General features: G+C 42.9%; 1 protein-coding gene across 1 annotated transcript; it reads right to left on the bottom strand.

Moving 5' to 3' along the window:
- Positions 1–1,572: 1,572 nt before the first annotated feature.
- MS4A10 (membrane spanning 4-domains A10) lies at positions 1,573–11,183 on the bottom strand. The gene is made up of 6 exons (XM_044681998.1): positions 10,980–11,183; positions 8,855–8,974; positions 6,389–6,442; positions 5,109–5,240; positions 3,225–3,332; positions 1,573–1,722 (listed from the first exon to the last, which is right to left on the bottom strand). The coding sequence occupies exons 1-6, from the start codon at positions 11,181–11,183 to the stop codon at positions 1,573–1,575; spliced, it is 768 nt and encodes a 255-aa protein (XP_044537933.1).
- Between the last annotated feature and the right edge of the window lie 1,794 nt (positions 11,184–12,977).

Raw genomic sequence — 12,977 nt, 5'->3', positions numbered from 1 at the left:
GGAAAGTAGTAAAGTGTGAGAATATTTTGATTTATTCATCCCGTGTCCTTCAAATTTCTGAAACAGAAAAAAGCAGCTTCTTCTGTCTTGTTTTTTGCTAAGGGTAGGAGCTATTAACATTAATTGCTGATTTATTATAATTAGGGGATTTCTATTAGGGAATTTCTACAAGGCTTGGAGTTATCCTAAAGATATAGATTATAATATTTTCAATAACAAAAAATGTTGATCAGAAGGGAGTCACACAGTGGGATTTGACTGGATTTTCCATCCATCCTGTGGCCCAATTTTCAGGCTGCAGGGATCAGTGCATGACCATGTCAACTGCACTGACTTGATGGGCCCTCATGCCTCTGGGGGGGCTTCTGCAATCTATGAAAAGATTGGGGTTCAGTCAAGGGCCCTTCCCAGGGCCAGTCTTCCTCTCTACTTCCAAGAGCTCTAATTGTTATGAAAGTTTCCTAATGTGTTTTGGATGACTTCATAGGTTTAACTGATATCCTATCACTTGCCTTCAAATGAATGGGAGAAGAGTTGGAGGGAGGGAGAGAATTTAGAACTCAAAATGAATTAAAAATTAATGTTAACAATTTTTAAAAAATCAAGACAATTGGCTTCTCTTCAAATCTACTCATTGCTTCTGGTTCTGTCCTCAAAAGCACCCCTTTAAACTCCTTTAAACTCCTCCTTTAAACCTGAACCCAGGGGAGAGCCTAGAGACATTTTTTACTTTTTATTGAAAGAAGCCATAAGACAAGAGGGACATGGAGAGAGCACGAGTTCATCTTTTGTGGTACTAGTCTCTGAAGACTTCTTGTCTTTAACCCAGATTCTCCATCTGAGAACCAATGAGATAGAGAAGTAATGGATAGAGTGAATTCTGTTAAGGGAATTGACTCCAAAATGTCATTGAATTGACTACAAAATTGACTACAAAATTGGATTTACTGTCATTCATGCCAAGTAGACTTCCGCCCAAGTCCATTATGGGGAATTTGTGGAGTGGGGCCATGAGGGTTTCCAAGGACCAACAGTCAAGGTTATAAACTCAGCTCAGGAGCAAGTGGCTTACATAGAAGTACGTCCAGACTTCTTTGCTCAATGGTGGCACCTGAAGTGGTGGGGTCCTAGAATTTAGTGTGCTGCTTTCATTCCCAGAGTCAACAAGGAGGAAAGGTCAGGTGACTTGCCTTTGGGGAATCTGAAACTGGTGAATCTCTTGGTTGTTCTGAGCGACAGTGTGGCTAAAGCTGATTGGGCATCTTTACCAAACCCTACAAAAATCTGGGGAGCTCTTGATGGTAGAGGAGATGTCTGAACCAGGGAAGAAATGGAGCAGGCCAAAGCCTCTGGACCCATTTAGGTGGTGGGGTCAGCAAGATAGGGAGGGCCATTATCCAATATCACGACTACAATAACAAAGAACAAGGGGGAAACGTGGTGGTGGGGAGGTTGGAGGAAGGCTGCTAGGTTTCTAGGGCTAGGGCACAGTTCTTAGAGCTCATACTCAGGTACATAAATTTCTAGTTATACCACTCTTTCCCACCTTTCCTAGATCTTCTTTTACTCAGATCAGGCTACCTTAATATCAATACATGAGGGACTGGATCTTGGTCCTGGGAGAAAGTTCTCTTGTCCAATTGCCTCTTCATAAGATGGAGGTGCACTTGGAACAACAGCAATCTCTGGAGGCAACTCACTTATTGAGAAGTTATTCATCTCCTAAGAAAGAGAGTAGCCAACGTCAGCACAGTCATGACATTCAATGCCTCCATTTGGGGAAGGAAAGAATGCAGATGAGGACTCAGGGTCATTAATCTAGAGCTGATGACACTGTAGAGGCCTGCTGGTCCAATTCCTCCCTCTTACAGAACAGTAAAACAAAGCCCAGAGATTGTGTGATTTGCCTAAGATCACACACAGTAAGTATCAGAGGTAGGGATTTGAACTCAGATCTTCTGACCTCAAATTTGGCACTATTTCTACTGTCCATCTCTCCCACCTTTTCATTTCACAGAAGAGGAAACCAAGGCCCAGAAAGATTAATGGCTTGACCTAGATCAGATAGTAAGTGGCAAAGCTGGGAGTTGAACTCAGGTCCTCTGCCCAGAGATTCAGGTCCCTCTCTGCTACCGTGATGATGCTACCTTAGGAAGACTGGATTCTCATCTAGATTCTGCCACAGATTAGCAGCATAATCTTGGGTAAGTGATTTTTCTTCTCTAGGCTTGTTTACTCCTTTGTCAAATAAGTAGGTTCGACAAGATGGCCACTGGTACCTTGGAGAGAGCCCTTGAATTGGTTAGACACTGAGTGATCTCCAAGGTACCTTCAAGCTTTCAAGGAGTCTATGAGGCTACCATTCTCCATCAGTGTCTCTACTTTCAGGACATCCTTTCCTAGACACTGTTCTTCCATCTACCCCTAATCCTCTCCTTCTATATGTAGTCTTCTGCTAAAATAAAGATTAGGTCAATTCATTCTAACTCAGGGCATCTGCTAGAAGGTTATGGAAATGATCTGTGGTTTTTGGATTGGAGTGAAAGGAAAGCTCAGGAAATAGCTTCGCACCATGGAAGAGGTTCCAGTCTTCTTTGGGAAAGTTATGGAATCATAGATTTAGAACTGGTAGGAATCTCAGAGGTTACTGAATCCACCCCTCTCTTTTTTACTGATGAGGAAACTGAAACAGAGAGGGCAAGTGACTTGTCTGGGGTACCTAGCTAGTAAGGAAACGAGGTTAACATATCTAAAATTGCTTTGCAAACCCTCGAGCACTATCTCAATGCTAACTATTATTAAGTGTCTAAGGAGAGGTTTGAACCTAAGGCTTCCTGACTTCCATTCCTGTTCCTTTTCCTCTTTACCCTGTGATATTATTTTTTTAAACCCTTGCCTTCTGTCTTAGAGTTCATAATAAATATCAACTCCACGGCAGAAGAGTAGTGAGGGCCAGGCAATGGGGGTTAAGTGACTTGCCCAGGGTCACCCAGCTAGGAAGCATCTGAGGCTGGATTTGAACAGAGAACCTCCCATCTCTAGACTTGGCGCTCTATCCACTGAGCCCCCTAGCCATCCCCTTCACCCCATGATATTATTAGTAGAGCCTTAGGCCATGCTAGTTTTTTGTTTGCCATGTCCCACAGTGGACTTGTCCTGAGTTTTCAGAGTGTCACCCATGACCATTCCTACCATCCACAGCAGAGCCTTGTAGGGACACTCACCTCTGATGATAGTTGACTCCTGCACAGTAAAACGCTAGCATAGATGAATGTTAAGAATTCAAAACTAGAGAAGATCAGCAAAGTGAACTCAAGCCTCTGCAAGTGCACCTGCAACAAAAGACACCACCTTAGTGTGTTCGTCACTGGAATCCTGGGAACAACATCATGCTATCGCGGATGTTGTCATCATCATTCCCTTTCATGTGTGACAACACTGAGGAAGGGAGAAGGAAGTGACTTGGCCAGGATCACAGCTAGAGAGTCTTAGAGTTGGGATTCACATTCATTCCTTCTGATGCCAATTAGGCAGAGTCAAAGGGATGGGTCTTGTTATAATCATTAATCTGGGATAAGAAGGATGCCACCACCCTTTAACCACCCTTCAACCACCCTCAGCCCTTTTGATCCACAGAGGTTTGCTCAAGTCTCAACTCAGAGATCTGAGATCTCCAGTTCTGAGCCTCTGAGTCCAGAGACTTCTTCCAATGTAGCTGTAGGGGGTATATATATATATATAGGATGGGGGCTAACCGAGGTTTGCCCCTGGCTCGTGGCACCTGGGAACATTCTGAATCTCTGAACTGCCATCTCTGTCAGTCAAGGTGGCATCCTTCTTATCGCAGATTAATGATTATAACAGTCTACATGATGCCTATGGCACAACTGACTACCAACACCAGGCTGGGCTCAGCTAGGGTAAAGGGAGAGTGTGAGTCAGGGTTCTGGTTTTTTTTAACCCTCACCTACCATCTTAGGATCAATACTGTGTATCGGTTCCAAAGCAGGAGAGTGGTAAGGATTAGGCAATGGGAGTTAAGTGACTTGCCCAGAGTCACACAGCTGGGAAGTGTCTGAGGCCAGATTTGAACCAAGGACCTCCCCTCTCTGGGCCTGACTCTCAATCCACTGAGTCACCTAGCTGCTCCTTAGTGTTTTTTTTTAAAGTTGGAGAGAGAAGGGATGGGGAGAACCAAAACCTCTTCCTGGCTACTTTGGTTAAATTGAATATTTTTGAAGAAAAGTGAGCAAAATTCAGAGTTCCAGTAAAGGGACTTACATAAAAACCTCATTTCTTGCTCGTTCATCTTTGTTAAGGTTTCAGCACTTCATGTAAAATTTTACTCTTGGTTTTGGCTGTATATTTGTTCAGGGTTAAACTTTAATAATAAAAACAATTGAACATTTAATGCAGTCCATGTGCAAACTAAGAGAGGCTACTTAGAAGCTCCAAATTAATATAGACGTCACAATTAAAAAAAAACTGTAGTTGGATCCCAAAGGATAATCAAACATTTGGCTAGGAGAGTGACCTGAACTTTTGAGGGTAATGAGGAAGAGGGAGTAACTGTAGCCTGGAAACCTGGGAATTCTCTCATCTTTCTTGGAAGTTATTTTACTCTGATGAACCACTTTGCTTACAGAGCTGAGATGTGGAAGAAAGAAAGGGAAAAGAGGGCTCATTGGATTGGTGTTTCTAGTTTTTTAGTCATGGCTTGGATTGACTAAGATCCCAGATTTAGAACTGAAAAGAACCTCACAGGCCATCTTCACTTTGCCGAAAGGAAGGTTAAGTGACTTGCCCAAAGTCACATACTTAGTAAAATAGCTGAGTGGTCTGGGGAGATAATTATTGCCTTTGGAGAAGACCTGGGTTCAAATCTACCTCTGATACTGAATGAGGAGGAGTAAATGCTATCTAAAGTTATTTGTAGCTCTGAGATTTTGCATTCAGAGGCTACTTCTAGCTCTGACATTCTGTGATACAAGATATGTTAACGATGGCTCTAGTTCTCATGGCCCTTTTCCCCAAGAGATAGAAGCCCAGGGTGTTTTTATTATTCTGAGTTCAATTGGTTTCCTAGTTTCTGGAGGAAATACACTTACATTGGAAGTAGGATAAGGTCTCCAGATTGGGGAATCAAAGGAAGACTCCAAAAATAAATCCTTAATGAAAACAAAGATCCCAGACAAGGAACAGAAGCAGTTAACGATGTTTGCAGCTATGGTCAAAGTCTTCTGCAAAGAAGAAAACAAGATAGCTCATGTCAGGAAGTCAGAACCCCTGAGGCTTGGCTTCTTCTCCTGATCCTGCCTCATTTCCCACTTCTTTATTTGGAGAAGGAATGTTCTAGATTAGGTGATCCCTAATAGCTTCTTGGCCTTTTGGCTAAGATCAAATGTGGATTAGATGATCCCTGAGGTCTCTCCCAACATTCCACATTCTAGTTTCTACAGTCCTTCTCTGCTCTGACCTCCTTAGACTTCATAGTCTTAATCTTCCAAAATTTCTTTCTTTTCCAGGGTGAAATGCCCAGTAGATCATGTGAAGATGATTGATAAGGGAAAAGAGGGCAGCATTCCCAAATCTAAGCATTCTGAACTCCCAATTTCCAGCTCTATACTCTTAGCCAGCCTCATCTATGGTTCAGATGAGTTTGGGCCACATTGAAATGTGTTTGGTAAACCAGGACCATTTCACATGCATATAACCTAGCCAGGGTTGGCCTTATCAAGAGGAACTGGTAGATGAATGAAGATGATCTACCCTATCCAAAAGCTGTTTCATTCTCCAGTCTGCTCAGCTTCCATTTTTTTAAACCCTCACCTTCCGTCTTGGAGTCCATACTGTGTATTGGCTCCAAGGCAGAAGAGTGGCAAGGATAGGCAATGGGGGTCAAGTGACTTGCCCAGGGTCACACATCTGCTTCCATTTTTGAAGAGAACTTCTTCTGGGTTAAGCTCTATCTGATTTCAAAGATCATTTATTTAAAGATGGAAAGTGCAAACATTCATTTAGATGTTGACCCTTAGGAGGCCAGAGACCCTCACTTTTCTAGGGTAAGGACAGAGAAAGAGGAGGCTAGGTATTGAGTATATTCTTCACAGTTTTGCCCAGGGTAGTTCCTTCTTGCAGCGTTGGGTATATACTATACTACTCCTCTTCAGGACTTATTTCACCACTTTATGTCCATTTTAGGTAACTGGAAAAGATGCTTTCTTGGAAGGAGAGGAGATTAAACCAAACCAAACATTCTCTGAGTTAGAATAAATATGGGAACTTCAGCATCAGGGTCCTACTGTATTCCCACTTACTTAGGGCTCATCCTTTTTTGGAAATTCATTTCTGATCATAAACATCACCCAAAGCTTGGAAAGGAACTTACCAACTTCATGATTCCTTTGTCCATGTTCATCAACAAGGCTCCTGAACAAAAGAACTGTGGGGAAAGATAGGAAATAATGAGAGAGGTCATGGGGACCCCAGAAGTAAACTCATCAATTCCCACCCCTCTTCCAAAGATGGGCACAGACTCATATAAGGCTGAATTGCCATTGACCATATGCCTTTTGGGTGTCCAGGCACACACCACTTAAACTCTAAACACCCTCAGTCTTTGAGAAGATCCAGACAAGGGAGAGGCAACGTGCCTAATTGGAAAGTACACTGGACTTGGACCATAGCTTGTCTGCCATTTATCAGCTGTGTGACCCTGGGCCAAGTTTACTTTCCTCCTTTAAAAAGTGAGCAGGTTTGACTAGAATCTAGTCCCTAGTGACCACTAAGATCCTATTTAGCAGAGATGGAAAAGAATCAGAAGTTACTCAGAATTTACCAAGGCTTTCCCCAAATAAGACTTCATGGTTCACCCTTCACTTTCTCCCATATTTTTTTTAAACCCTTACCTTCGTCTTGGAGTCAATACTGTGTATTGGCTCCTAGGCAGAAGGGTAGTAAGTGTAGGCAATGGGGGTCAAGTGACTTGCCCAGGGTCACCCAGCTGGGAAGTGTCTGAGGCCAGATTTGAACCCAGGACCTCCCATCTCTAGGTCTGGCTCTCAATCCACTGAGCTACCCAACTGCCCCCACTTTCTCCCATTGTTGTTAACTCTCTCCTTTGGGTGGCAGGGGCAAGATATTTGGTTGGGAAGACAGGAGTGGGGATTTAAAAATAATTAATGGTATTCATGGTAACTTAATAAATGTGAAGCTTTATTGTTAAATGACCAGAGGGCTAGCCTTGGACTCATTAAGTTGTGGATTCATCCTGGGCAAGTCATTTTCTCAGTGTCCTTGCCTCTAAGATATTAAATGACAGCTAAGTTGCTGATCGGCCTCAATGAGGGGAATTTTTGTGCCAGTAGCTGGGCTAGCTCAGTGGATTGAGAGCCTGGCCTAGAGACGAAAGGTCCTAGGTTCAAATCCGGGCTCAGACACTTCCTAGCTGGGTGACCCTGAGAGTCCCAGGATAAAAAAAAAGCTGACCTTGAATTGGTAAAATCAAAAGCTTGACAGCTTCTCTCCATATACCCTCAGACCTGGAAGTGGGGAAATGCCCAACCTAACAGAATAATAATTTCCAACCCATCTCCCTGCCACCTTTCTTTTCTTTTAAAAAAAAACACCTCCTTACCTTCCATCTTAGAATCGGCACTAAGTACTGGTTCCAATTGTAAACAGTTTTTGCAAGTAGCCATCTTGGGCCATGAGTTACCAGCTGATAGCTCAGATTTTAGAATTTCAGGAGTTGGCACGAGCTGGCATGAGACTGGAAAAACTGTTGGAGCACCCCTATAAATAGGAGCTGAATCCTAACCTCAGGGTCTCAGTTGTGAGATAAGGTGGGAGGTGAAGGGGCAACTCTTTGTCTCACAGCTATTTCATAGGTCAGGGTTAGCTGTCAGTTTGTAGGGACAATTACCCAGGTGCATCCGGTTATAATAACATATACAGTCAAATACACCATCATTGATCTATTAATTTCTCAACTCCATCAAGAAGATTATTATTGAAGATTAATTCAACAATCTAAGCCTACTTAGCCAGAGCTAAACCATCTAGCAGCTTGAGTTCGACCCAATGGCCTGGCCAAAGGCTAACCAGGCTGGCAGTTTCTGTGAATCAATATCTCCTAAAACTTACTGAAGATATATTACTAGTTTATTAGTTTAACAGGAATTTAGGCTTCATTCTCAATCCTTCTTTCCTTCAACTTTAACCCATCCTTCAACCATCCCTCTTTATTTTTATTAAATAAGTTTTCAAAAGTGAGATCTGTTACTGACCTGAGTAGCTGCTAAAATTCTTTGAGGAAGTAGGTGACAGTTGCAGCCTTGCTTCTACTCTGAAGTTCAATTTTAGGGAATATAAGTTTCTTTATTATCAATATTAATAGCTATCACATCGCAGTCAGATAAGAATAATCTTCATCTTAAATTCCTGTCTCCATAACAGCTAAAGGAACAGGATTTAATCCACTGAAAGTTAGAAGAGGTCGTTTACTTCCTTATAGGTTTGCTGTGAAGGAGGAACTGACCAAGTGCTGAATTCTGTCAGCTGGTCTTTCACTGACTATCCGGCTGCTCTTGACAACATGGCCTGGCAGGGTCAGTTCACCTGGGAATTAGTTCCCAAATTCTCCTTTACACAAGGCAGAAGAGCGGTAAGGGTGGGCAATGGAGGTTAAGTGACTTGCCCAGAGTCACACAGTTAGGAAGTGTCTGAGGCCAGATTTGAATGCAGGACCTCCCATCTCTCCACCTGGTACTCAGTTTACTGAGCCATCTAGCTGCCCTCAGCCCCCTGCCACCTTTCACTTTGCAGAGCTACCCTTTACCTCAACAATACTTACAGCAAATGCTCCCCAAAATGGATACCAAGACTTCAGGGCAACTAGGTGAAGATTTTTTGCAGAGATTACCATGTAGATTCCTATGATGATGTGGATCAAAGCATTCACCATCTGAAAGATCTAGGGGCAAAGAATGGGGTCGTGAGCACAGTCTGTTTGGAATGGGGCTCCCAATCTTAGCCCTTTGAGCTAAGTGCCCAAGATAGAACAGTATGTCATCACAACCAAGAGGGAGCCCTGGGTCTGGGACCCTGAGGTTCCAGGGACACTCTGGTGTCTGGAGCACTCAAAGGAGCCACTGGGTATCCCCTCACCACCTCCTCCTCTCCCTGGAGTCCCAACTGGCTTATTGAAACAAGTTGCATTGACTAAGAATACAGCAGATTGTATTTGCTTCTAATCCTACATATTATATACCCCTGTAAATTCATAGAATGGGGCAAGTAGGTGGTAGAGTGGGTAGAGTGACAGCCCTGGAATCAGAAGGACAGGAATTCGAATTCAGCCTTAGACACTTACATATTATGTGACCCTGGGCAAGGCACTTCACCCTATTTGCCTCAGTTTCCTCATCTGTCAAATGAGCTAGAGAAGGAAATGGCAAACCACTCCAGTTCTCTACCAAGAAAAGCTCAAATGGAGTCACCAAGAGAAGGATCTGGTTGAAAAACAACTCAACAACAAATCCATAGGCAGTAGGAATAGCATCATGGTACCCAGAGTAAAGTACTCTGGGTGTGGAGTCTGAGAACTTACTCTACAACTTATAGTCTAAGAGAGGAGGAAGGGTGGAGAGGAGGGAAAACAGAACAATAAGACCTAGATTTCTGGACATAGGACATGTGAGAATTTGTTTCTCTTGGATAAGCATATTTATTATAATTCATAACAGACAACATGTGTTACATTATCATTACATATTATATTATGCCATATATAAAAATAAAAATAATTATCTATGTTTTCTGGAAAAAAAAAGAAGTCAAGTGACTTTCCCAGGGTCACCCAGCCAGCCTGTGTCTGAGGTGGAACTTGAATCCAGGTGTTCTTGACTCTGAGGCCAACTCTGACCACTACCTGGGGGTGTCTCTCAGGGCATTCCTTGCTAGTAATTGTAATTATTAACATTTGATGACTACATGGCCCAGAGGTCAACTAGTCAGTCTATTAACAACTGTGGGGTGGGCAGAGGATCCAACAAAAGCTTTTCTATCTCTGCCTGTATCAGGCCTCCCATTCTTTTAGTTCCCTTCTTTCTTAATTATAGGACAAATCAGGAAGAGGAGTGGGGAGGAAAGTCGGAAAGGACCTCAGCAGCCACCTCCTTCCATTCCTATCTGAGAAGGAACCCTGGTGATAATTCTGGGACAAGAAGTCATGGAGCATCTGTTGGAAGACTTCCTGTATATGGGAGCCCACTTCCTCTGGAGGAGCCCTTCCCACAACTGGACAGCTCTAATTCTCAGGGAGCCTTTCTTCACCTCAAGCCCATAGCTACCTCTTTTTATGGTTCTACCCTCTGGGGCCAAGCAGAATAATGATATTCTTTCATGGGACACTCCTTTTAAGTATTTGAAGATAGCTTTCATTTCTTCTAAACTAGGGATTCTTACCCTGGTTTTTTTTCCCTAGGGATCCCTTTGTTAGAAGTCTATGGATCCCTTTCACTCTGGTGAAATCTACTGACTTCCTTTCATAATGTATATATTTTAAACTTTTACCTTCTGTCTTAGAATTAATACTAAGTATTGGTTCTAAGGCAGAAGAGCAGTAAGGTATAGGCAATGGGGATTAAGTGATTTGCACAGAGTCACCCAGGTAGGAAAAGTGTGATGGCAGATTCGTACCCAGGACCATCCATCTCCTGGTCTGGTTCTCACCCACTGAGTCACCTAGTTGCCCCTAATAATTTTTAAATGCATAAAATGAAAAAATTGGATGATTAAAAAACTAAATTCAGAAAAATATTGTGATCAAGATATTTTTCTTAAAGCCAAGTTTATGAGTTGCAAGGTAAGAACTCCTAAGCATTCTGGTTTCTAGGCTAACTCTTCCCCCAGGGGCTATGCCCCTGTGAATGACACAATTTCCATAGGAATCATCACCAGGAGAAAAGGAAACTTACTCCCAGGTCGGTGAGAGGTCCTGTTTTCCACCCAAGTCCATAGTATGTGTTTTCTTGAAGGAAGAATCCAAAGTGGGAAGTGTTCGGCGTCCTATTCACACCTGGGGCTTTCTCTGCTGGAGACACCAGGTGACTAGGGGGCATCACCGGGGCATCCCTGGCTCTATAATTACCTTTGTTGGAATCTTTTCCACTAGCTGCCATTGGTGTGGTGCCAAAGATGTCCTGCATCAAGGGAAGAAGTTTAGTTAGTACCAGTTACCTTTCTGAGGTCCAGGCTTATGTTTGGGATGTGGGGGAAGCACTGAATAGAGTTTGCTATTAAAATCTTCTTGTCCTTCTATGTCCAGAGATATAGGAAGACCTCCTGGTTTTTTTTTAAACCCTCACCTTCCATCTTAGAATCAGTACTGTTTATTGGATCCAAGGCAGACGAGGAAGAAGAGCTGGGGAATGGGGGTTCAGTGACTTGCCCAGGGTCCCACAGCTAGGAAGTGTCTGAGGCCGGATTTGAATCCAGGACCTCCCAACTCCAGGCCTGGCATTTTATTCACTGAGTCACCTAGTGGCCCAGAACCTCTGACTCTTTAAGCAGCTTATACCCCTGCCGGCGTGTGTGTGTGTGTGTGTGTGTGTGTGTGTGTGTGTGTGTGTGTGTTATAGTTCTGAGTCTGCTCATAGGTGAATTGCAGGAAAATCTGGGAGATAAGACCATGGACAGCAGTTTTTGGCAAGAATAATGCTTCATCACCATTAGGGGGCTTTAAGAAATGGGCTTCCTTTTAAAAAAATTTAACTTTTTTATGTTTAAAAATATTTTCCCATCTTTCCATGATACATTTTCTTTCCCTCCCCTCTTCCCTCCCCACTCCTGGTGCTGACAAACAATTCTATTGGCTTATACAAATATTATCACTTGATACTGATTTCCATATTATTCATTTTTGTAATAAAACAATCTTTTGAAACCAAAACCTGTAAAAAATGTACCCATATAAACAAGTGATAAATCCTATGTTTTTATTCTGCAATTCTGTTCCCACAGTTCTCTCTCTGGATGTGGATAATGCTCTTTTTCATAAATCCCTTAGGATTGTCCTGGATCATTGCATTGCTAACAGTAGTGAAGTTCATTACCTTTGATCGTTCCACAATGTTTCATCTCCTGTATATAATGTTCTCCTGGTTCTGCTCATTTCACTCTGTATTAGCTCATGGAGGTTCTTCCAGTTTATATAGAAATCCTCCATTTCATCATTCCTTACAGCACAATAGTATTCCATCACCATCATATACCACAATTTGTTCAGCCATTCCTTAATAGAAGGACACCCCCTCATTAAGGAATGGGCTTCTTTTATACAGAAAAAAAGCTGCCTCTTATTCTAGGGGTAATGGGGGAAAGTGGGGACTCCATCCTGAGAAAGGTAAGACCAGATCGCCAAAACAAATCTCACTCATGTTTATTGAGCCCAGTAAGATGCCCTCCTCCCTCTCCTTCCCCAAACACACACACGATGACTTGGTCCATTTGCAGCAACTTTTGTAAATAATAATATTTTGTGCAAAATGTGTAAAAAATAATTTGTCAATGCTCTTTCACTCACCATGGGCAAGTCTTAGTGAGAGGGGAGTCAGGCAGGCTGCTTTGAGTAGCTGGCTCTCCTGTGGGAGAAGGTGGTAAGAACTTATACTTAGTGGACGTGCCAGTTTGGGGTGCTGCCCCACGACAGACAGCATCTTTGTTGATTGACCGTTTAGACAGAGCAGGCCATTGGAGAGACAGCCTCCATCCCAACCCCCCAGCCCTATGCTGTGTCTGCTGTAAAGAGTCCAAAGCAAAGAGGCTGATTCCTTCTACCCCCCAAGAGAATGTCTTTGAAGAAGCATCATGGGGCACACAGTGTTTGCAATGAGGAAGTCTTGGGTTCAAAATCCAAATCGGGTGCATCATTCTATAGACAAGGAAAAGATAACTAACCTCTATGAGCTGCAACG

This window comes from Gracilinanus agilis, chromosome 6, assembly GCF_016433145.1.
Source record: "Gracilinanus agilis isolate LMUSP501 chromosome 6, AgileGrace, whole genome shotgun sequence".
Lineage (NCBI taxonomy): Eukaryota > Metazoa > Chordata > Mammalia > Didelphimorphia > Didelphidae > Gracilinanus > Gracilinanus agilis.
This window is presented reverse-complemented; position numbering and strand designations above follow the sequence as displayed.

What these genes read in the sequence shown, in the direction of transcription:
- MS4A10 (XM_044681998.1), bottom strand. Translation starts at nt 11,183, where the DNA reads ATGGCAGCTAGTGGAAAAGATTCCAACAAAGGTAATTATAGAGCCAGG. An exon ending in ACAAAGGAATCATGAAGTTG is followed by an intron (nt 5,241 to 6,388) that starts GTAAGTTCCTTT and finishes TCTTCTTTGCAG; the next exon opens with AAGACTTTGACCATAGCTGC. An exon ending in GACCTTATCCTACTTCCAAT is followed by an intron (nt 3,333 to 5,108) that starts GTAAGTGTATTT and finishes CTTTTGTTGCAG; the next exon opens with GTGCACTTGCAGAGGCTTGA.